Source organism: Hippoglossus stenolepis, chromosome 2 (genome assembly GCF_022539355.2).
Source record: "Hippoglossus stenolepis isolate QCI-W04-F060 chromosome 2, HSTE1.2, whole genome shotgun sequence".
In the NCBI taxonomy this organism is placed as follows: Eukaryota; Metazoa; Chordata; class Actinopteri; order Pleuronectiformes; family Pleuronectidae; genus Hippoglossus; species Hippoglossus stenolepis.
The window spans coordinates 14367158-14389548 of record NC_061484.1 but is presented as its reverse complement, the minus strand read 5'-3'; the positions used below and the strand labels follow the sequence as shown (position 1 = coordinate 14389548).

At 43.0% G+C, this 22391-nt stretch overlaps 1 protein-coding gene across 3 annotated transcripts in view; it reads right to left on the bottom strand.

Moving 5' to 3' along the window:
* Positions 1-22391, bottom strand: part of tnrc6c2 (trinucleotide repeat containing adaptor 6C2) — a 49461-nt gene that overhangs the window by 11872 nt on the left and 15198 nt on the right. For 2 of the 3 annotated variants that reach the window (XM_047344431.1, XM_047344430.1), the window contains 11 exons: positions 15394-15786; positions 5457-7943; positions 4697-4900; positions 3730-3896; positions 3543-3620; positions 3203-3260; positions 2868-3010; positions 2493-2642; positions 1446-1619; positions 592-711; positions 258-341 (listed from right to left, as the gene is read on the bottom strand). In XM_047344431.1, coding sequence (XP_047200387.1) covers positions 258-341; positions 592-711; positions 1446-1619; positions 2493-2642; positions 2868-3010; positions 3203-3260; positions 3543-3620; positions 3730-3896; positions 4697-4900; positions 5457-7943; positions 15394-15786 — 4058 coding nt within the window. The remainder of the gene's footprint in view (positions 1-257; positions 342-591; positions 712-1445; positions 1620-2492; positions 2643-2867; positions 3011-3202; positions 3261-3542; positions 3621-3729; positions 3897-4696; positions 4901-5456; positions 7944-15393; positions 15787-22391) is intronic. The other variant, XM_047344432.1, reaches the window with a different exon arrangement.

The following is a 22391-nucleotide window of genomic DNA, read 5'->3' as shown; positions in this document are numbered from 1 at the left end:
CACTTCTAACAGGCCTCATCTTAAAAGTAGGACACTGAAAAAGAGAACAAACAGGTGGTTGGCTAATGTTGGAAAATGTTCTCATGCAAATAGTTTGAGTAAGTTTGCCCTCTGCTGTTATGGCATCATGTGAAACTCACAATATTTATTGAGAAACATGGTGTTGTACCATAGTGTTTGTCTGTTCTCACATGTTGACACACACAAATTGCATGACTTTTACGATCATACGCTGCATGGGGCTTTTGTTGACTCACTTGCTGCTCTTGTTGTCTAATGGGCCCGGAAACATTGCGCTGCGCCTGCATCATCTGCTGCTGGATTTGTAAACGCTGGTACGCCTGAATGAAGGGAACCGAAAATACAATATATTAATTAAAATAGACACACATGAATAGAGTGATACATAAAACAAAGAGAGAGGGGTCAACTGTTTCTATCTGATTAATATTGTGTTATTTTAAACCCATTTAGCTCAACTTTCAAATATTATGTGCTTGGTTTCAATTCCTTTCCTGAACCTCCTTTAAAGTCCACAACACATCTCTGTGTACATGACAGGCAACATACCCAGTGGGAATGTTGACTCACCATTTGCAGTTGCTGAAGTTGGTACAACAGGGTCATTTGTTGAGGGTTTATTGGTGAGGTTAAAAGTGCAGGGTTCAGACCTATGTTTTTTGCTGCAAACTGCAAGAGCTGTGCTTGGACCTGGAGGGAAGGGAAGAATGGGGAGGAAGGAACAGGAGAGGACAAGTTAGTCATTGCAAATCACAGCAACTACAACCACAAAAGCAGCTTCTGGCAAGGTAAAGCTAGTCACCACTACATGTCTGCAGAGAGGAAAAGGGAAGAGACAGGATCTGCAGATGGGGTTTTACACATCCAAGAGGTTTTAACAGCAACATTACTTTTTGCAGAAAATAAGATGTTTTTATCTTTACATATATTTACTCTGATTTACTTTTGTTTTGTTACTTATGTTAAACTAAAATTGGCTTTTTGTCCACTCAAGGTGTTATGAGGAAAAATTGTTGAGAATAATTATCAGAAGCAACCAGTGGTTATAGTCATAGCACTGCTATAATGCAGCACAAATAACAGCCACCGACTTTGGTCAGTTGTGGAAAAAAGATGCACTAATTGAAAATGATTATTTACAATTTGGTTGTCAAATTGTGTTCCCTGGTTAGAGGAAAACTAATACAGTCTATCAGCCAACTCTTGAAGACCCATCATTTCTGAGAGCCCCTTCTCTTCAAACACCTTTAACAGCCTGTCCTTACTAGCACTTCTTTACCTGATCTCCCACACGTTGTCTTATCACACAGATTAGTATACACTACAACCTACAGAAACTTTTGTGTGGTCCCCAGTTGTAAGTGTCTTTTGATGGTCAAATGAGTAAATGTGATAAAATGAAATGATATAATGTGTGTATCTACCTGAGGGGAGAGAAACTGAGGCACTTGAGCACGTAGACTAGGCTGGGAGGAGCTGAGAGGTGGCACAGGTGGCTGAGGAGACTGCTGCTGCTGCTGCTGTTGTTGTTGTTGCTGCTGCTGCTGCATGGCCCGGGTTTGTGCTGCTCCACTACTGCCAAACATTCCACTGGGTATCTAAAATTAGGGCACAATGAAACTTCATCAAAACTTCTGTGTGTATTCACATAACTTAAACAATTGAACAGCAACAGCGACACCTCAGGAGTAAGGTTCAGAGTTTAGCCTCCAACTTCGTAGTACAAATTTGATGAAAATTTGATGAAAATAAAACTTGGAGTGCACTTAAAAGCTGATAAGGTTAATGATATTGCCAGTCCTCTAAAAAAAACTCTTTCAAAGCATTTTCCCTCAAGGTGTATCGTCTCACAACACATACTGAACACCAAGTGAGAGCAGCCAGTTGTTTAAAACATGAAACTGTAATTATTTGTGACTTTTCAAATGGCCCAAAACGATTAACCTGTAAAAGAGTAGCTTAATCCACATTTCAGATCAAATGATGGCGTTAGAGATTGTTAGATTCAGTGCAAACACAACAGGCGTACAGTGCCTTTGTTTGTGCTTCAAGGACGTGCTGCAAATTTTCTGGGCCATGGCTGCCTCTGGGGCTGATATTTGATAGAGCACAACTATCCCATTTCATTGGGCACTTCAGGCAAGGTCATATACACACATAAGTGAGCAATAGAACAGTTGAGATTTGGGAGCGCATGCGAGAAGAGAGGTGTGTAAAACAAATTAAATGTGTCATATTATAAACTTAAATCCTGCAAGGCCAATCAAATGATAGCTTTGATAAATAATGACAATGGTGTTTTGTACTAAACATTAAAACAGAGAGAAGGACAATTATTGCTTCTATATTATTAATAACTCATACAGTCTAAACAGTTAAACTCAATATTAACAGAACATTAAAGGATTCACAGACAAGTTTTTGAGTCATTTTGTAGTACAACTGTGTGTGTGTGTGTATCACTGTGTTACCTGTTGTCTGTTGTTCAAGTTTTGCATGGCCAGCCCCGGGTTGCCCTGTCCCAGACCCTGCCCAGGAAGGCTACTATTGGCCAGGGGGAGTTTCAGGCTGGGGGAAGGCAGAAACGGTGATGGGGAGGCGTCGTCTGACAGAATTCCATCCTGGACCAGAGCAAAATAAGTGGTTAATGGGAGAATAAAGAGATTAGAAACTAAATTACATAAATGATTAGGTATGTGAAGAAATAATTCATTATTCAAATTTGGGATGGTGTAATTCACAACAACTCATCTTAAACTTTCTTTGTAACACATGTCAAAATAGTCACAATGTAAAAAAAATAATGAATAAACACCCACAAAAAGGTTAGCTGCTCATATTCTTACCTTGTCGAGAAAGGTGGTGCGGTCACAGGGGTCTTTGGAGAGTGCTGAGGGCCGACACACCATTGGCTTGTTCATGCCGTTGCTGTAGTCAGACATGCCCATACCCCTCTTGTCCAGGTCCGTCTTCTTCTCCAACAGGGCGCCTGGGAGCAGAGAGGAAAATGTCAATTAATTTTTTAAAGTATTCATCTAAAAATTGATTCAAAAGCATTTTCCTTCAGATATATTAAATATTATATTTCCTGAGTAGTGTATGACCGGGTATCATTCCCAGCTACATCACAGAAGAGATGTAGCAACAATGTTGAATCATGAACTTGTGTTGATGAACTTACTCATGGCCTGGTCAAGGTTCATGTTGTTGCTCTTTAAAGCCTCCTCAGCAGGGTCTCTCTGGAACACATGGATAACAAGCTTATTAATTGTTTGTATTTGTGTCCATACAATTGAACAGTTTTCTCAAGTTAAGTCGACTGTTAATATTGTTTGATGATTTATTACCCTAAAAATGTATTGTATATATTGGTATGTGATTCTACCATATACTGCAGACAATTCTATACTTTAATAAAAGTATAATGTGGCACAACTTAAAGAGAGATCTTCCTAAAAAAAAAAGCTTGTCAGTGCTATGTGTGCGTGTCAGAACATCTTTGAAAATAATTTTAAACATACCGGAAAGCCCATGTCAGTGAGCTGCTTGATGAGACGATTCATGATCCAAGCCTCATCTGGCTTGTTGCCCATCTTCCCCTGACAAAACACAAGCAAAATATTTTTAATTCATTCAACCAACAATAAAGTTCCTCCAAATGACTCAAAATGCACGACATTAACATCTGCCACTAAATTGTTTTCTGACCTTGCTTGGGCCTTTCTTGGGTCCATTGCCCCAAGAGTTGCACGAGGAGCTGCTCTCCTGGGAGGTGGGGCTGTTCCACATGTCCCCCTCCTCAGTGTCCCACTGGCTGGTAGACATGCCCATCTCCTCTCCTCCATTTCCCCAGCCCTCTTGCATAGGTTTAGGGCCTAGGAAATGGAAATCAACCACAGAATAAAAAAGTGAGGACAAAATAATAATATACATAGTTTCAGTATGTGTGTTGTTTTGAAATGCACTTTGGGAAAACACACTTCACTATTTCATGAGCAGCAGGTAATTTTCAACTTGACCACTTGGTGCCACTGTTGCCATTTGACTGCATTTCTTCCCCACCAAACACATCCATCTGCCATGTCCAACATTTCAAAGCAACAGCGCAAATAACCAAGACCTGCTGAGGTGTGGAATTGCTTTAATCTCAGCAACACACTAGCACTATCAATGATCTTCAGAATTGGCACCTATAGTACAGGTCTGAAGAAAATCCCTGTTTTTGTCCCCTTAACTGAAAGGTGTTGGTGTGCACACACACTGGGAGTGATCATCAGTTGGTCTTTTACAGGAGTTGTACACACTGAACACAATCTCAACCACAGATGCCTACAGTAACTATCATGCAAAGAGGCAGAAGCAGGAAAGGAACATTACATTGTACCAATCTTCTGAATGCCATTTAACATAACAAGACTTATTAACAGTGAAGCTTACAATGCGTGTCTGTTATGTAGATTCTGAAAAATTGTCTTTTACAGTAGCACATATAAAACCACAATAATATGTGTGTATGGCTATACTATGGTAGTTAAGCAGCCAGAGGGGATGTAAGCCCCAAGTTGTGATCACCAATGAATGTTTCTGCATCTTGCTATGCGAGCCATGCTTTTATCCTATGGTTGACATTATGAATCGCTGTATCAGCATAAATTTACTCATCTGTGGACATTACCTGGCTTGCAGGGTGTAGAAACAGGGGGCCCATTGGCCCTGCCATAGGGTCCAGAGGACTCATGACTGCCATCTCCCCACCCTCCTACTCCCCTTTGGGGCTTGCCCCAGGCAGCGGTACCATTGTCCACGCTTGATGTTGGAGCTGCTGGCTCTCCCCAAGCAGGCTCAGACTTGGGCTGAGCACTGGGAAGCTCTCCCCAACCTGTAGAAAAGAGGGTAAAGTAGAAAAAAATATGATGAAATGACTCACGGTGCAATAAAATCTATATCCGCTTGCAGTAATCATTCCCCCTTTATGTCTTCACACACACTTTTTTAAAAATGGCTCTAATGCTAAGTTGGGCTTGCTATAGAAAAACCTTAGTAATGCATGCGTGACACCAATACCTGTGAGACCATCTGCTTAATAATCAAAGTAAGAGAATTCTTTTGATGAATAACCAAAATAAAATAGGCATCATTGTCAACAATGCATTTAATTAGTAATTAAATGCACAATATGTGTGCATTATTGAAAACAATCCCTTTGTAAGCTTCATCGATCTATATATTTATTTTGGTTCATTATTAATATCAGTTCTAAAGCCTTTAATACAATAACATAAGCATGCTATTTAAAAAAAAAATCTGGCCAATACAGTGGGGTCCAGAAGAACCAATTTCCTTGACTTCAGAACCAGACTCTAGATATTGCATTTTCAAATATTCCATAGTCTTTTTGCATATTCATATCATCAAATTCTATTGGAATTACATACCTGGGTTGGCGAGCGGGGGTCTGCCTTGGGGACCAGCACCTGGATGTGAGACGGCATTGTTGGGTGACCCATTGTTGTTTCCATGGTGTTGCAGGTGAGTTGGGGGTTGGCCATGATGGGGATGGTGGTGCACGTGGTGAGCATGATGGTGATTGTTGTTCCCAGGGCTGACAGAGTGATTGTTGTTATTGTTGGGCATAATCATTCCACCATTCTTACTGGGAGTTGAGCCGCTGTTGCCTGGGTCATTATTGGGATTGTTGCGATCCCACATGTTAGACTTGTTGAAGGTAGTGGATTCGCCCCAGGTGGATGTTCCATCATCAATCTCCATCTTCCTACGGACGGAGGGAGGGGAGGGCTCTAACCAGCCACTGGTTTCCTTGACTTGGTCCTGTTTGCTGACATTGCCCCAGGTAGAGGCGTTCTGTTTCACAGAACCAGGACCACCCCAAGAACCAATGCTGCCGCCTCCTCCTCCACTGCCAGTACTGCTGCTGCTGCTGCTTTCCTGGGGCTTGGATGATCCCCAGCCTCCCTGTACTGGGCCATTAGAACGTGGGTTCTCCCCCCAGCTGCTATTACTCACAGCAGGAGCAGGAGCAGGAGCAGGAGCAGGAGCAGGAGCAGGAGCAGGCTTGCTCCAGCCTCCTCCTCTATTTCCTCCTCTGGGACTATCCTTCCATCCACCATTTCCTGCATTACCACCTTCTCCTTCCCACGTGCTGCTGGAGGGACCATTGTTTTTTACCTCTTTTTCTCCCCAGTCTCCTGTGCTGGGGCCATTGGAGCCACCATTACTGCTTCCCCATCCATGGTTATTTTTGGGGCCTTCACCCCAGCTAGTAGGCTGGCTTTTCTTAGGGCCATCTTCCCAATTTGGTGACTTGTCCTCAGAACCCCAGGACGGTGTGCCCCCACTTTTATGACCATTTGTGGGCAAAGGTTCTCCCCAGTTATTTGTAGTGCCATTTGGGGCTTTGCTAAGTGACTGTGGAGGTTCTCCCCATCCTGATCCAGTCTGGATTGGCTGAGGTGGAGGGGCTCCCCAACCAGAGGATGATGATTCTCCTTTGTCACTTCTTCCCCCAGACCCAGGCCGCTGACTAGAGCCAATGTTGGGATTAATGGTACCTCCATTGGTGGATGAAGGTCCACCATTAGAGCTGGAGCCTCCTACAGAGCTGCTGTTGCTCTTGCCATCATCAGAACTGGCTTCTTCCATCTCCCATACAGTGTGCTGTCGAATGGGGGTCTGTCCCCAACCCGTGTTGCTCAGCACCCTAGGGTCCAGGTCCTGTCGGGGTGGCACAGGGGTTAACTCCATGCTTGAGGACCTGTCTCTATGTTGGGATCTACCTTCACTGCTGTCTCCACTACCATCACTTGCTGGTGCTGTTCCAGGCTGCTGGCCCCATGAACTAGGTGGCTGCTCTTGGCCTGAACCTGAACTACCAGCATCTACTGAGTCCCAGCCTTTAGATCCATCTCCACCCCCAGCAGATTTCCCCCAGTCACCCCAGCCACCACTTCCACTACTCCCTCCACCACTGCCTTGGCGGCCCCAGGCAGAATGACCTCTTGAAGGATTTGAGTCCCAGCCTGAGTCCTTGGGAGAGTCAGCTGCCTTTGTTTCTCCACCACCCCATAAAGAGGTGCTTGTTGTGTCCCCATTGAGCTGGGATGATTCGGTGGGTGATTGGCCTCCCCAGCCAGTTAAGCCGTGGATAGGGCTCATAGGCTCCTGAACTTGCTGTTGTTGCTTAGTGTGGTTTGGTCCATCAGTGTTAAGGTTTGGAGGTTCCATATTGAAGGACAAGCTTGTGTTGCATGAAGGGCGTTGATCATTTTCATTGGGACTTAGCATGCCAACCCAACCTCCCCCACCATTATCAGTACCTCCTAGGCTCCCATTTCCCATGTTTCCATTGCCATTAATACCTGGTGGGAGAGATGCAGAGTTAGAGACTCCATTGGGGCCACCACCTTCATGGCCCAGCACAGGCCATGCTGATGGGTTGGCATTGGGATTGAGATTCAAGTTAAAATTGGGAGAGCCCCAGTTATTGGGTGCACCTACTCGACCTCCATTCATACTTTCTTGTTTCACATCAGAGCCCCAGCCTCTATTACCAGCTAGTGTGTTGGCTGACCCAGGTCCCGTCATCATATTATTGTTAGCTTTGAGAGAGGTGTAGTGGGCCTGCTGGCCGGCGGCACCTGTGGCCATACTCAGAAAACAACTACTATTGGTGGTAGTGATAGCACTGGTGTCTAGGTTAGAGCCAGCTGAGCCTAAGGGGCATTCTGGTGCTGCAGAGTGGTTGGGGTCACTATTGTGGCTGATGTAGGTCCAAGCTTCTTTGTCACTTTCGTCAATAATCACTTTGTCCCAGCTGTTGGCACTGGTGGGGCTTTCAACTGGCAAAGAGGCTCCCCAACGAGAGGTCTCATACTGGGCACCAGAGCCACTCTGGAGGGATATGTCTGAAGAGAAAAAGGGGGGAGAGGAAAGAGAGGTTAAGACAACTGAGAGTAGAAAAATACAACACAGAGGGTAGATGGGTGGTGGATTAGAGCAACATAATAAACAGAAATGCAAGAAATTTTGAAAAACTTAATAGGAGTAGAGACAAAGGATGAAATGGAGATCAGAAAACAGTATGGAAAGGGTGGCAGGGTGGGGTAGAAAAAATACTTTAGACTAGACTACATCATGTAATACAGCCCCTCTTAGTCCCATATAGACCAATTTTATCTTCTTGGTTGGTTAATGCTCGCAATCAGACTTGGGAGGATGAGATGGTAACACTAGCACATTCCACAGTTCAACACATAATCAGAATGCACAGCCAAGCGTGCTACATGTCATATCAACTATGACATATCCATATATCCTTGCCCTGGTGCAATCAGCCAAACAGGAAGAGGAACCCCTTGCGTTCTTTCCTTTCCTCATCTCATTCACCCTCTCACATAACCATCCTTGCCGTGTTGTTTTGCCCCTTAATTCTCTCTCTCTCTCTCTCTCTCTCTCTCTCTCTCTCTCTCTCTCTCTCTCTCTCTCTCTCTCTCTCTCTCTCTCTCTCTCTCTCTCTCTCTCTCTCTCTCTCTCTCTCTCTCTCTCTCCTTCCCCTAATACCCAGCAGTGAGAGGCCCATCCGTCTCCATCGTGGCTTCACTGGCTGGGGCTGCGAAGGGAAGCCCAAGTGGAACGCCGCTCATTTATTGGAATGAAACCAAGATGGCTTCCCATCCATCACTCCCTACGCTCCGCCGGGCATACTCCTCCTTCAACTGCACTGCTCTAAGAAACCACAAGACATTTCCTCCGAGCTTGTGTGAATGTGTGTGTGTACTGGCTTCTCTCTACGTGCATATAGATAACACTGCATGTGTATACAGTGTGTGAGAAATAAAGACTGCATGTAAATCTTGGTCTACTACCTGCAGACTTAATGTATGATCTGCAAATTCAGTATGATGCTACCCAAAAACAATGCCTCTCCAACAATTATCTAATCAACATTGTATCACACAAAAGCAATTTCATTAGGCACGAAAGCATCCCATCAGAGAGGGAACTAATAATAGAATGAGTCGATGCTGTAAAGGGGTATTCAATCAGTGGGAGGCAGTTAATCAATGATCTTATTAATGGTAGTGGTTGAGAGCAGGGTGGCTATCGATCCAGCATGCAAACATCCTAACCACTAGGCCAGCCTCATGTAATGGGCTAGAAAACCAATGAGAAGTACTGCTATGAATATCAACAACACACTGGCCAACCGAGCATGTGAGGGAAGAAATGAATCCTGTAACTTCAGGAGAAGAAAGGAAAATGAATGTGTGTATGAAACCACCAAAGTATGCACATGAAAGCTTGATATTTATCTCAGTTGTTTTCCAACATTGAGCAAAAGTGGAAGAATAAATGGTAAAATACACTTCACTGAGTGCACACTCAAAGTTTTCAGTCAGGCAATAAAATAAGAAATAAAAATCCAGTCTGCAATTCCAGACCATATAAATAACAAAAAGCCATTTTCAACATGCTTTAAAAACCTAATAGACAAAAATACATTTCTGGCTATCCTCCTGAGCAGCTGAAGTAAGCAAGGCTCACTAACGTTTAATTACAAAGATGCAGGATGTGCTGGTCAAATATTTGCCTTGTTGGGTTATTAGGCTGCTGTACCTACAATTACTTCGCCATTACCTTCCATCAGATTGTCTCAGAGATTCCAATAATAGCTAGAAGTTGTCCATCATGAGATAAAGACCCTGTGGCCAAAACAATTCAGTCAGATGAGGTAAATTTGGTTGCGGTGTGTGGACACACACACAAACTGGCAGATATGTGGCTTTAAGATACTGAGCAACGTGCCACAGAGTGGCTGTGGATGCAATTTTCGCCTGAAAACACTTATCTCCCTTCCCCAGACAGCTTTATCACACAGGGTTGTCAGGCTGATGGCACAGATACAAACACTAGACTGCAGTCAATTTGCAATCAGCTGCTCACACACAAATATTAAAACATCACAGTAAAAACAATCCTTTACAACGGCTGTACCAGTGCCAATTCTTTTTAACTTAAGTTAGAAGTTGTTCAAACTTAAAAACAAGGCAGATGTGAGCCTTGAATTGAAAATACTATAATTGGACATTGAGGAATACTTTTGGAAGACATTCAAGAGACATCTGTGTGTCATAGCATACTGAAGGATGAGATGCATTGATTTTATCTTTGAATGCAGGACAGTAATGATTGTTAGATGTGATAATAAACACTTACATGTATTTATATGTCCTGCCTCTGCATTTATATTATGTACAAAAACATTTTAAATGCATCAAAAGATCAAAGTAACTTTATTGTCCCAATCAGGGAAATCGATTTGCAGCCAGGATTGTACAAACAGACAAAACGCTAACTGTAAAAAACACACTCACACACACACAACACCTAGACAACCGACAGAAACATCAGGACATGTAGTCTAAGTCTGAATAGAGTATATCAATATAATCTCCCCGCTTGCAACACTGAATGAGGTTTGAGTGTCAGTGCTTCACCATATCTACTAATCTGATATATGTTTGCGACACAGTCAAATTGTAAAGAAATAAATGAAACAAAACCAAAACTGCTGATCTCTTTGGTCATGAGTACAAGCCACTGGTGTTGGTGTCTTTCTGCTTTGTTCCGTTTCTGTCTTTCTAATAAAAGATGGTGTGCCATTTTATCAGTCCAAGGAGCTCAGAGGCTGCAGCCCCAGGAAAATTTTGTTTGGTTAACCCCCTTGTGTATCTTCCTCTCTCTTTGTCTCAGTCTCATTTGCACATAATGTTTCCTAAGGAGTGTAAAAATAGGTTACATAGTAATTAGCCATATCATGACAATGACACTATGATCAAACCTAAATTCAACAATAATAAAAATGTATAAAATAGAAGGGAAAAGATAACAGACAGACCCTTTTTTCTACTGCAGGCAACACCGAGAGGGAGAGAGAGCGAAAAAATGCCTGCAGAAAGGTGCACCAGGTCACTCAGGAGGATTACACAGATCCATGCAAGGATGTGAAACATCATATCCTCTTTGTATGACTGCAATAAGCTACCTTCTTCTGTGAGCAGGAATAGGTATAACTGTGTGTAACGGCAAAGGTAAATAGCAAGCATGCATATCTGCCTCCACAAAAATGAAACGTTATAAGCTCAACAATAGGATCATTTATCAAAGGACTATAGTATTGGATTACAAGGTACTGTATATGCATTAATCCCATTGTGCCTACCCTGGTAAATATGTACATTAGGAAAGTGTTGATTTATGCAGAACAGAATGTTTTCCTTTCACCTCAACATGCCTCGATTGTTCCCCTTTCAACTCCCTCTACCGACATTCCAACAGAAAGGGAAAGGTCTTGCTGATTCTTGGCAGAGCCGTAATTTGGCAGGCGAGGGAGACGAAAGGCGGCTGAACATAAAAAACAAAGGAAAGGGGGACAATCATTTCCATCCACTGTTCGCAGTCATGTGTCAGTAATGCGTTGCTGTTTTCATTCTGGTTGCAATTAGGAGGGCAGTCTCTGATAATGCTTTGTGAATGAAAAGGGTCAAAAAATATAAAACCAAGGGGCCCATGGTGGCTCTTCATGCTTCCGAGTGGAAGTGGGGCTGTGTTTTTGTGTGCGTGTATGTGCAAACCAATGCAAGAAGGTAAAGGCCTGGTTTCTCCACAGAACCTGGATAACAACTAAGTAATACCAAACATTTCCTAATGAGGAGAACACCAACAGCACTTGTGCTGAAAGACTTTAATTAAACAACAGCAACAACACACTGAATCTGTGCGAAGCCAGCTGAAGCAGAAAAAAGCTGGAGATGAGCTGATAATGATGAGCTGCCATCATAGAAATGGGCAGGTAGCCAAGAATTAAATATATCTCCTACCCTTTGAATGAAATGAAAGGCAGGGAGACAGACTAAGAGAAGGAGCTGGTGGTAGGAAGGGACAGAGGAAGGTCTGGGGGGAAGGGCTAGCACACGCATGGACAACGGAAAAGAAAGGGGGACAGTGAGAAAGAAATGTGAACAGTTGCTTTAGTTTAACTGAGAGCCACAGACATAGGTTTTTCAGAGCAAACTATGGGGGGAATAACAGAACCAGAACAGGAGGGGACGTTTAGTAGTCTTTTGTCACCAAATAAACCCTCTCCATCTCTCTGTGAGGGGAGCTTTAAGCCCACTTACATCAAAGGAGGCATGTACTTGTTTTTCCCGGAAGCATGGCGAATAAGAAAGACTGAGGGAATGGTCACAGGAGGATTTACTGAGCCCATCACTCATGTCTGTTTACCTCTGCTGAGGGAAAAGAGAAAATAGGAGAGCGAGACCATGGTGACTTCTCTGGTTTCTCTGTCAGAGACTGGATTAATGAAGCCACTGGGGGCTTCTCTCACTTGTGTGTGTGTATGTGTCATAGCCTGAGCACATGGGGCAATCTACACCTTCCTGGGTTCATTACAGCAAAATAGTAATGTGATTATTCTAGGATTTTAAACCTTGCAAATACCCAAGATCTAAGTGGAGGTTATCTATACATGTTAGGGAAAATGTGTTTGAAGATGCAGACCGGCTCGGAGGGACTCACCTCTTTGAAAATAAACAACATATTTTAAACACCTTAGTTACCATCTAACTCATCTTACTGGAAGCCACACGCTGTTCCTCCTCCATAAGCAGCATTTTAACTTAAGTAAGAAATGCTCAAAAACCCAACCGCTTCACCTGAACATCAAAAAGGGCTCAAATGAAAGGGCCAAGTGTTTCACAGCACCCAGCAGAGTGCCTTCTGGCTATATAGTCTGTCTGGGTGACCAGCAAACAGCTGTTGGCATGCAGTTCCCACAGTCTTAAGAGACCCCCACTCCAGCACCTGCTACTGGGGGAGCCTGTCTGGTCGGCTGCTGGCTTCTCTCTGCACTATTTAATGGTCCCCCGTCAGCTGGAGAGACGGGGATGGTGGATGTAAAAGAGGGAGGGAGGGAGAGAAAACGGGGATTTCTGTCTGGTGTTTGGGACAATTAAATGGGGCTGGTAGAGTGAAGGTTATGTGGGAGGGGCGTGAATGCCCTTGAATATAGGGGGACTTGCCTTTCAGACTTTGGAGATGGGGTGGTGTGCGTGTGTGTGTTTTTGCCTTGTGGAATGTTATACATAAAACACACTTTGCACAAATTTAATATCAACTAAAAAATGGGTCAAAAAATGCATTTAACCACCTTAGGACATACTGCAGTTCTGCTGGCTTATAAAAAAACTTGTGCATTTCGTGTGTGTGTGTGTGTGTGCGTGCGTGCGTGCATATAAACTATGAGCCAGCTGGCCTGCAAGGCAGACACATCTGAGAGGACACAACTAGGTCAGTGTTCTTGCTGCTGCACAGCTACTGCATCTAGGCACATGTGTTTGTGTTTGCATGTGCACAAATGCAAGTGTTTGAGTATCTGACGGAAGGAACTATCTCATCACATTGCTCTAGGCCACAGTAACCTCACCAGAGAGTTCAGAGATGTGTCCTCAAATCAGAGTTCATCCCTCCCTTACAGTTACACTGAGGAGGAAACTTTGTCTCAGTACTTGCAGGCAGTGACCATAACATTACACGGTATTTGTTAATGTGATTTTGATACAATATTTGGATTTGTTTGTTGGTTTGTTTATATGTTTAAGTGAGGCCAAACAGAGTTGTAAATGTTTAGTTTTGCAAAAAGGGAGGTTATGCATGAATAAGTTTGTTCTGTTGCTACTTCATACACAACTACTGCCACTGGAATGGTTACATATGAAATTTAAAGTTGTTTCTCAAGGTCTTTTAACACGAAAGTTATAATAAGCGTAAATAAAGCAAGAAGACTGCAGAGCAGTAGGTTTAACTAGTGTCCACTCTTTAAATTATGTATGACAGAATCACTGCAACAACAGGACCACTAGCTTAAGGCTATTAGCTGAGCAGGCAGGAAAAAACAGACAGTCGATCGGAGGCCCTCAGGACACAAACAAGAGGTAAAGGAGGTAGAAACCCAGCCAATGGCTATTCTGCCAAAGGCTGTGTTGAACCGAAAGACCCCTGAGAAAACTAGGGTGAGGTAAAGGCCAAACATAACAACAACTGCCGGACTAGGACAATAAAAAGGACACTACAGGTAAATTACACCAAACAGGGATCTTAAGTTGTCTAGAGACCAAAGGAGAAACACGCTCTTTTAAGTTTAAGGCTTAGATAAACTTTTGCGCCCTTGTGAGTAAAGCCTGAAGCCAAAAATGCTGAAAGATGAGGCTAATTCACAACATTTAACAGCCAAAGCCTCATAAAGCTAGTGTGCTAGTATATGGAACAACTTGCAACTTTTCTTTGATACTGTGTCTGACTAGAACATTCAAGGACCAGTTGCCTGTGTAGAGGGCTGTAGTTTGCCGACTATCAAGCCATGCACTACAGCTGCTGCAGATTTGTTTACAGAGAGCCCGACAACAGCAAATGTTGAGTCAGTAATGAAAGGCAGCACAGCGCAGCAAAGGAGCATTGATGAACAGAAGGAAAGAGAAAAAAAAGAGAGCGAAGAGAAAGATGCGAGCAGATGCTCATGCTAGCTCCTGCTCAAAGCCTTAAACATGAAAACACTGCGTGGTGTGCTACAGAGATAATCCTTGTATCTATGTCTTCAAAGTTAGAGTGTGTCATGTTAGAGGATATGAGGTGACACCATCTTTTGTCTCTGTGTACATCATTAAGCAAATCATAAATAATGCATTACAGGCAAAAAAAGAAAACCACATAAAACCCTTAGGAGGATAATAAAACCCCTTAAGGAAATGATGACGAAAATATGACGAAAATCCAAAAATCTTAAGTGGGCGCATGAGAGATAGAATTCAGCGGTACTAATGATATCAATAACTCATGGCCATACTTTTATCAACACATTACTTGCATACAAGTACACACAAGCCAACACACAATGAGCATCAGAAGGCAGGCTCAGCATTTACAAATTTAAGAGCAACAAATTAGTTCATTATAGTGCTACCACTTGCTACAGAGGTCTAAGTGTGCGTATAGATTGTGAGTAAATAACAAAACAAAAAAACAGTATGCAGTGTGCATTGGTCATCCTTCATTTGTCTCACAAAATATATCAAAATCTCACTGAAATGACTGCTTATGTTGAAGGAGAATGTTTGATTTAAAGGATAATTTACGTCACACATCAAGTGTAATTTCACTAGAAATGCAGCTAAAATAGAGCCAACGTGCACTTAAAAAAGGTAAAAATAAACTAATTTAGCATCTAAAAGCTCTCATCTAAAATAAAGAAGATCAGAACTCCATTTAATTCATTATTTTTACTATACTGACACAAACCTGGGTGGCGTTTGCCCGCAGTGGACGTGGCAGAGTTTGGGGTAGTGCTGCTTGTACTCGTAGAAAAGGAGTAAGATGAGGAGGTGGAAGAGGAGGAGAGGGTCAGAGCGCTGAGGGCTCCTGCAGGCAGTGGCTGGCCTCTCTTCAGTAGCTGCTTGTGCTCCTGCTGGCGGAAGCGCGGGGGCACCTCTCTGGGCGGGTAGCGAGCACTGGCAGAGGACAACTGGCACTGCTGCAGAGGGGGAGTCTGAGTCGGGAGCTGGCTACTGGAGGAGGTGTGCTTGCCATTGCCAGAAGAAGAAGAGGAGGAAGAGGAGAGGGGCAGCGTGAGGCTGGCAGGGTGGAGGTGGTGGGGTGGGCCGGGGCTGGGCTTAGTGGGAGCAGGCTCTGGCACTGGATGGATACAATACACAGGCACACAAGCATACACACACACACACACACACACAGAGAGACACACACACACAAAAAGACACATGCAGGTCTTCGTTAACTCACTATTAGTAATTTATTTAACAGAAAGGATTTGTCAAGTAGTGATAGCATAGAGAGTATCAATCCTATCAAGTTATCTTCTAGCTGGAAGAATAGGTAATGATAGTGAAAGTCCTATTTATGGGAGAGATCTTTAAAGAAAGAGTGACAAACATGCTTTACTTTCAACGCGGGTTCATTCAGTCTATCAGTATTTTTTAGGAACTGTATTTTGTGTATCGTAAAGCATTTCATTGTATTGTCCTTTGCCTATGCACTGCAATATGATGCGGACTATTCCTTTAAGTAAACTGCTTCATGCAGCCTGTTGTTGAACATGTTACTGCCCCAGACGCACTCGATGAAAAGGTCATATTTTTTCTGCTGACTGAACACAGACACACAAACACATAAAGACACCTCCTTTCCTCTTCATTACACTCTTTCCTCTCGCTACTTTTCACACACATGCTCACACTCATGTGTGCGCACACACAACCACACATAGTTATAAAGTCACTTTCAGGGAGGATACATAGATTTGCCAGTGTCCTAAAAATCATCTTTTGCCCAATTGGGGACATGCATGTCTCTCATTGAACTGGCCTTTAGTCTGAAATTTGTCCCCACATGTATAGCCAGTGACACACACATATACCCAAACACACAACCCCTTCTATGCTGCCTTGGCCTGACCCTTCCCCTGTGGTAGCAGTGACCAGCCAGCCGTCTAATTGTGAGTTAACATTGAAGGTGTTAAAATTAGCAGGACCTGGACAGCTATCAACCGAACACATTGGCCTGACTGGGGTTTCCTCTCCAAGGTGCCGACTGACCCATAGGCATGGAATAAGGAAGCTGAGTCTGCGGCTGTATGGACCTACGAGATAAGGGAAAGTGAAGTAGGTGTGGTACTGCACTTCTCTACTTGAGAGTGGCTGATTTCATACTGGCTGCTAGAAACCTAGAGAGCTGCTGTGATTTACAGTTCATTGGTCCAAGGGTAAATGCATGATGAATAGTTGATGATGTTGTTTTCTGCTGTCCGTGGACAGATACGACCATTTCACACAACAGCTGAGACTGCTTTCACTCAGGGGAGCAGAGCCACACAAGGACAGAGGCAGTTTTGTTGCATCGATTGGTATGCGGAGGACGCTTTTTGAATGACAGAAATAAATGGGATCGAAATAATTTGATTAAAGCTTCAGTCTGTCAAGTATGAGAGTCTGAACTACACCCACAGCAGCGCTGTACTGCAGTACTGGCTATGAACCACTGAGTGACACACACAGGCAAATGCTGCCACAGTGGAGGTTAAAGTAAATTCAGAGCGCAGAGGTATTCACGTTGCCTGCCAAGAGCCTGTCTAAGAGCACGGCGAAAAACAGAGGCCCTCTCAGTGAGCACAACACCAATCCAGATGGCTGCCTCACTGCTGACACACAAAAAGAGCACTGACATGTAGGAAACTTAAAATTACATGCACACGGACAAATTCAAAACACAACAACTCTGCAAAGAGATTTTTTTTTTTTTCATTTATCTATTCTAGCCTCGTTCTCGGACACGTGCCTCTTGCATCTTTGTCAAAAACATAAGAATGCAACGCTCACACATTTTCACAGTGGTTTGCACCCCCCTTCTGCCAATGAGCCTGTAGTGGAACACATGCAGAGAGAGAGAGAGGGAGGGAGGAAGGGAGCAAGAGAGAACGAGCCAGCCCCCCTCCAGCATTATCTGACTGGCTGTTGGCTAGGAACTGCAGCTGGTGACGCACATCTCTGATTAAATTCAGCTCGGCCCGCCTGACGCTGCCTCGGCTAATCAGATACCAAGAAGGTACACACATGCTGCCTGCCCATCATCCCATCCTGTCTGTCCTCCCCAGTCTGTTTCTAATCACCCCTCTCTCTCTGTCTGCCCATCAGTGGGTTGCTCCTTAACCCTCTCTCTCTTTCACTCTCTCTCTTTTTTAGGTGTCTACCCGTCTTTCAGCCTGGTGTTCTCTGCTAGCCATGTTATTCTCCCTCTGGGCCTATATCCATATTGATCCCCCATCTCTTGTGTTTCTGTCTCTTTTCTCCCCTCGTCTTGTTTCTGTCTCCTTACCTTTCCATCTCACCGTTTCAAAACCTCCATCTCTACCTTCCACCCGACATGTTTCTCTCCCTCTCTACTTTATTTTCCATTTCTCCCTTCTATTTAAACATTTTTCCTCCCGGGGCCCTATTTTTTTTTTTGATCCTTACTGCATCTTTCTCTCTACCCCTGCTGCAAGGTGGTAACAGACTGTTTTACCTTCAAAAGAGTGCAAAAAGTTTAACCTTAGTTTTTGTTATATCTACTGTTTCTACTTGTTCTGGTATGGTTTTGTACAAAACTCAAAAGGTGTTTAGTTTGTCCAGTTTGAACTACTGTAAAAAACATGGCGGGCTCCGAAGAGAGGACCCGCTCCCGATGTAGATATAAAGTATTTAAATATAAAGGGCTTATTCTAGGGTAAAGAGAACAACAATTTGTACAATTTAGATTATTACACACTAGTGAAAACATCACCAGGATTATTTTATATTCAATTTCTGCTAATAGATCCCTTTCACCTAAATCTTACACACTGGACCTATAAGGAACCTGAGACGTTTTAGTTCCTAGGTTTGGTCACTCAGCTCACTGCTTCCTATGGTTACCACTCTGGTACAGGAAGCACACAAACCCAGAAGACAGAGAAAGACGCAACCCCTTTAGCTCAAGCACTTCTCATATACACCCTGCTTTTGATTTTTAATGCAGCCACACAAACAGGCTGTATCTGTTTGTGTTGCTGCATTAAAAATATTGTATCTATGCTGCGAACCCCTTATCACACGTCCATATCCAATTTCCTCCGCACAAGCATGATGGGTTTATAACCAAACTGTCAAAAACCTGTTTAGTTTGTGAAAAAGTTTGTGAAAAAGCTAAATTGATCTCTCATTTGTCAAATAAGGTGCTTCTGTAACAGCTGGATAATATGTAGCCATCTTTGGTGTAATCTGTATTTAACAATTCTGAATCTGAATTAATGTTCTTTTGAGAGTGTGTGTGTGTGTGTGTGTGCAAGCACACGACAGGAAAGAGACAGCAGAAATCGGAGTGCATACAAGTGAGAAAAATGGTACAAGAGAGAGAAACAGTCCCATTCTGCTGTGAACAGACATATATACATAAAGTGAGACACATCTTTCTCTTTCAGGAGGAAAGATCTCTTCTTAATCCATGATAGATGGGTAGGTGCTTCTGAAGAGATGGTGCTGAGGTTTACAGAGAATTACTATGAAGGAAATATTGAAGAAAACGTGGGAAATTCCTCAGATCAATGTGTCTGTAAAGGATTAAATGAAGAAAATGAAAACGATGCCATTTCCACTCATAGAAAGGTAATGAAATCTACTCAGTAAATTAGGGCTGCTTTTCAAATAAAAATCAACAAACAGACCAATTTCGTTATAATGTTTAGTAAAAGAGAAATTCTGAAGGAAATCAAGGGGTCTTCGAATTGCTACCAAGTTCATCCTCAACACGATCTGAGCAAAACTTCTGTGTCTTTGACTATGAGCTGGCCAACAACAACTGGCAATAAAAGCGTATATATATTACCTTGATAAGAAACAGAGACAGAGCTATGGTGAAGTAAACAGAACAATGCAAATAATCTCTTAACAATGTGGTAAATTTAGCGATACTTAAGAGAGAGTAGTGTTTGTGAAAGCTGAAGTATCTAGTAGTGACCTTGGTGCCTCTTACTGAAGTTGAAAGGGTGAGCCAATTAAATAAGCATTTGTATCAAGTGCACTGTAAATTACATTAAACCCTCTAGCTGAGGCATTCTCTGCAACCTTGCACCAAACTTTTAATTACAGCCTGTCCTCCCAAAATGAGAGAGCGGGAGAAAGAGCAATTGCTTAAGAATAGAGAACAAATGAGCATTGAAAAGGTAGAAAACACACAAGGCAGAGAGGAAAACATAAAGGAGCCAAATAGAAAGTTTTAACTCCATGAACACAGCATCATGGGCAAGAGGGTATGCGGTATCTGTTATTGTAAAGAACAACTGTGATTGGTTGCCTAAGCTTAGTGCCAGGCAGCGCAGGTTCCCACATCTCTTCTGTCTATTGTCTGCAGAGCCACTTTATTATGCAGCCATCTTTACAGAGAGGGGAGGGATGGATACAACACAGGGGCCTATATGCCCTCCACAATGGTGCATGTCTTTATCCAATAAGAGCCAAGAGGTACGGAAGGTGAATGCAGCACATTTTAAAGTGGGTTTGGACTGTCTACTACAATTTTATAAATGCTACTTACAACGTGTACAACTGATTGCATCATTATTTCCATGTGAAAACACAGAACAGAAGCATGTTCCATACTGAAAGTAATGGAACAGGTCAGACAAAGGATCAAAACAACATGGAAACAGACGCACATAGACTGTAGATGGATTCACTAGGTGCATGAACTGAGTCCTTTTATATATCACACTTATTAATTGAAGCCTATAGCAAGTGGCCGATGTTTGAACTACACATAGAAATGAGACTTTGTTTTGGTATTAGTAACCAAGAGGACCCACATGCAGTGTACGTGCATGTGTTCATGCACCGAAGAGAGGGTCAAGTGGGTGCGTCTCGATAAGGTCCCATCTGTCAGTGTTAGTGGAGAAAAACTGAAACTCCCCTCACTCGCACACAAAATAAAAGGCAAAGATTTCTCACCCCTCACCCTTCCTATACAGGGACGTTGCTATAGAGACTGACAGTTGCTTAACGCACCTCCATTCGCCTCTTGCGACCGCCTGTGCCTCCTGTGACCTCTTCCCATAGCACGCCTCTTTAACCCTCTCTCTCTAATTACTGCCCCCACCCCCCCTCTCCATGCCAGGCTCCCCGTTTCTCTGTCTGAAGTCACAGTTGCTCATTTCAGCTATCTCTGTGTTCATTATGACAGAGTTGCACCAAGAAACCAGTTTTGCTTTAGTCTATGGATAAAGTGACTTAAAAGGGCCGTGCAATACATCCATCTCAGGTCAGAGGCTGAGGACAACAACGGCCTGAAGATGCATACCTTTTGAGATTGATGCATTTTGTAGCATTAAGCAAAGCGTCTCAAACTTTTGAAGGCTGGTATCCAAATAGGGGACAATGTCGTTAGCATATGGACTCAATTGGATATCAAACAAACACTCCAAGATATCAACTTACACTACAATTTCATTAAGTTTAATTTATTGGAAGAATAAAAAAGGTGTATGGAGATTTTCTTTGTATCTTCTCTATGGCCTAACTGCCATTTGACAATGGCCTGAGGGATGAAGGAGAACAGCCCCTTATACATTGATATAGCCACGGCCATTAAACCTTTTTATTCATATATATCCAGCCACGTTGCCCTGAAATCACAGGCTGAAGCGTCATTCATATCAGTCGAGCTACATCCTATTAATCTGCCTGATATTTGACACGAAGCAGCTCACTGCTGGGGGAGGAGATGATGGGGGAGGGGCAGGGGCCACTGAATGCGCTCTTTTGTCAGCAGCTCATGAGTGATCAACAGAGGGGAAAGCATTGTTTAAGTTTGTTTCCTTTCTCCCTCTGCCCCCCCCTCTCACATCCTCAGTCTCTCCATCCATCCATCCATCCCTCTCTCTCCTCCAGCACTTGACATGCACATGGGGCAAGCACACAGGGGGTAGAGGAAAAACAATTATGCTCTGCGGTCATAAATCCACAGGACGTAACTCACAAGCTATTCACTATTAATTCATTGAGTGTTTGTAAATGTGGTTAACATAAGAGAAGCAGCCCACACACTCAAGTAAATTAGCCTCTAATTATATTTTGATTCATAAAATTCCCTTTCAAAAGTGTTGACGCAATTAATAACATGTGAAATTTCAGATTAATCCAATGCAAAATTAGATGACGCACTCGTGTTTGTCTCTCGCCAGATTGACAAACATAATGCTGTTATCGCCGTAATGACACTGTGTCAATACATTGCTGTCGAGCACATTAAGGGTGAAATGAAAAGGGTAGAGGAAACAGCGTGGGTAAGGAGTAAAATAAGGCACAGGGCAATAACAGGCATTACTTCAAATTTTTTAACAGTAAAAAGTGTGTGAACAGCAAAAATGAAGACTGCAAATTTACTGATGATTGGGTGTGTGAATGATGCGTTGTGATATTTTTGTGCCTGCGTGTAGCTACCGGCTTTAAGCAATGCATTTATGTGTTTACTCATAGCTTCAATAATAATTGTATTTGAGTGCGTTTATGCAGGCATATGCTGAGAGACATCATGGCTGGTATATTACTGTCCTGGTTGTTTAGCAACTAATTTAGATATTGAGAAAGGATTGAAAGGTTCCTAGTTGTTGTAAAAAATGTGTTTATATCCTTTTAATATTACTAAATTATATAGGAACACACTCTGCAGCTTTACCAATATGTGCACTTTTCAAGCATTCCTCTTTGTGTGCGAGT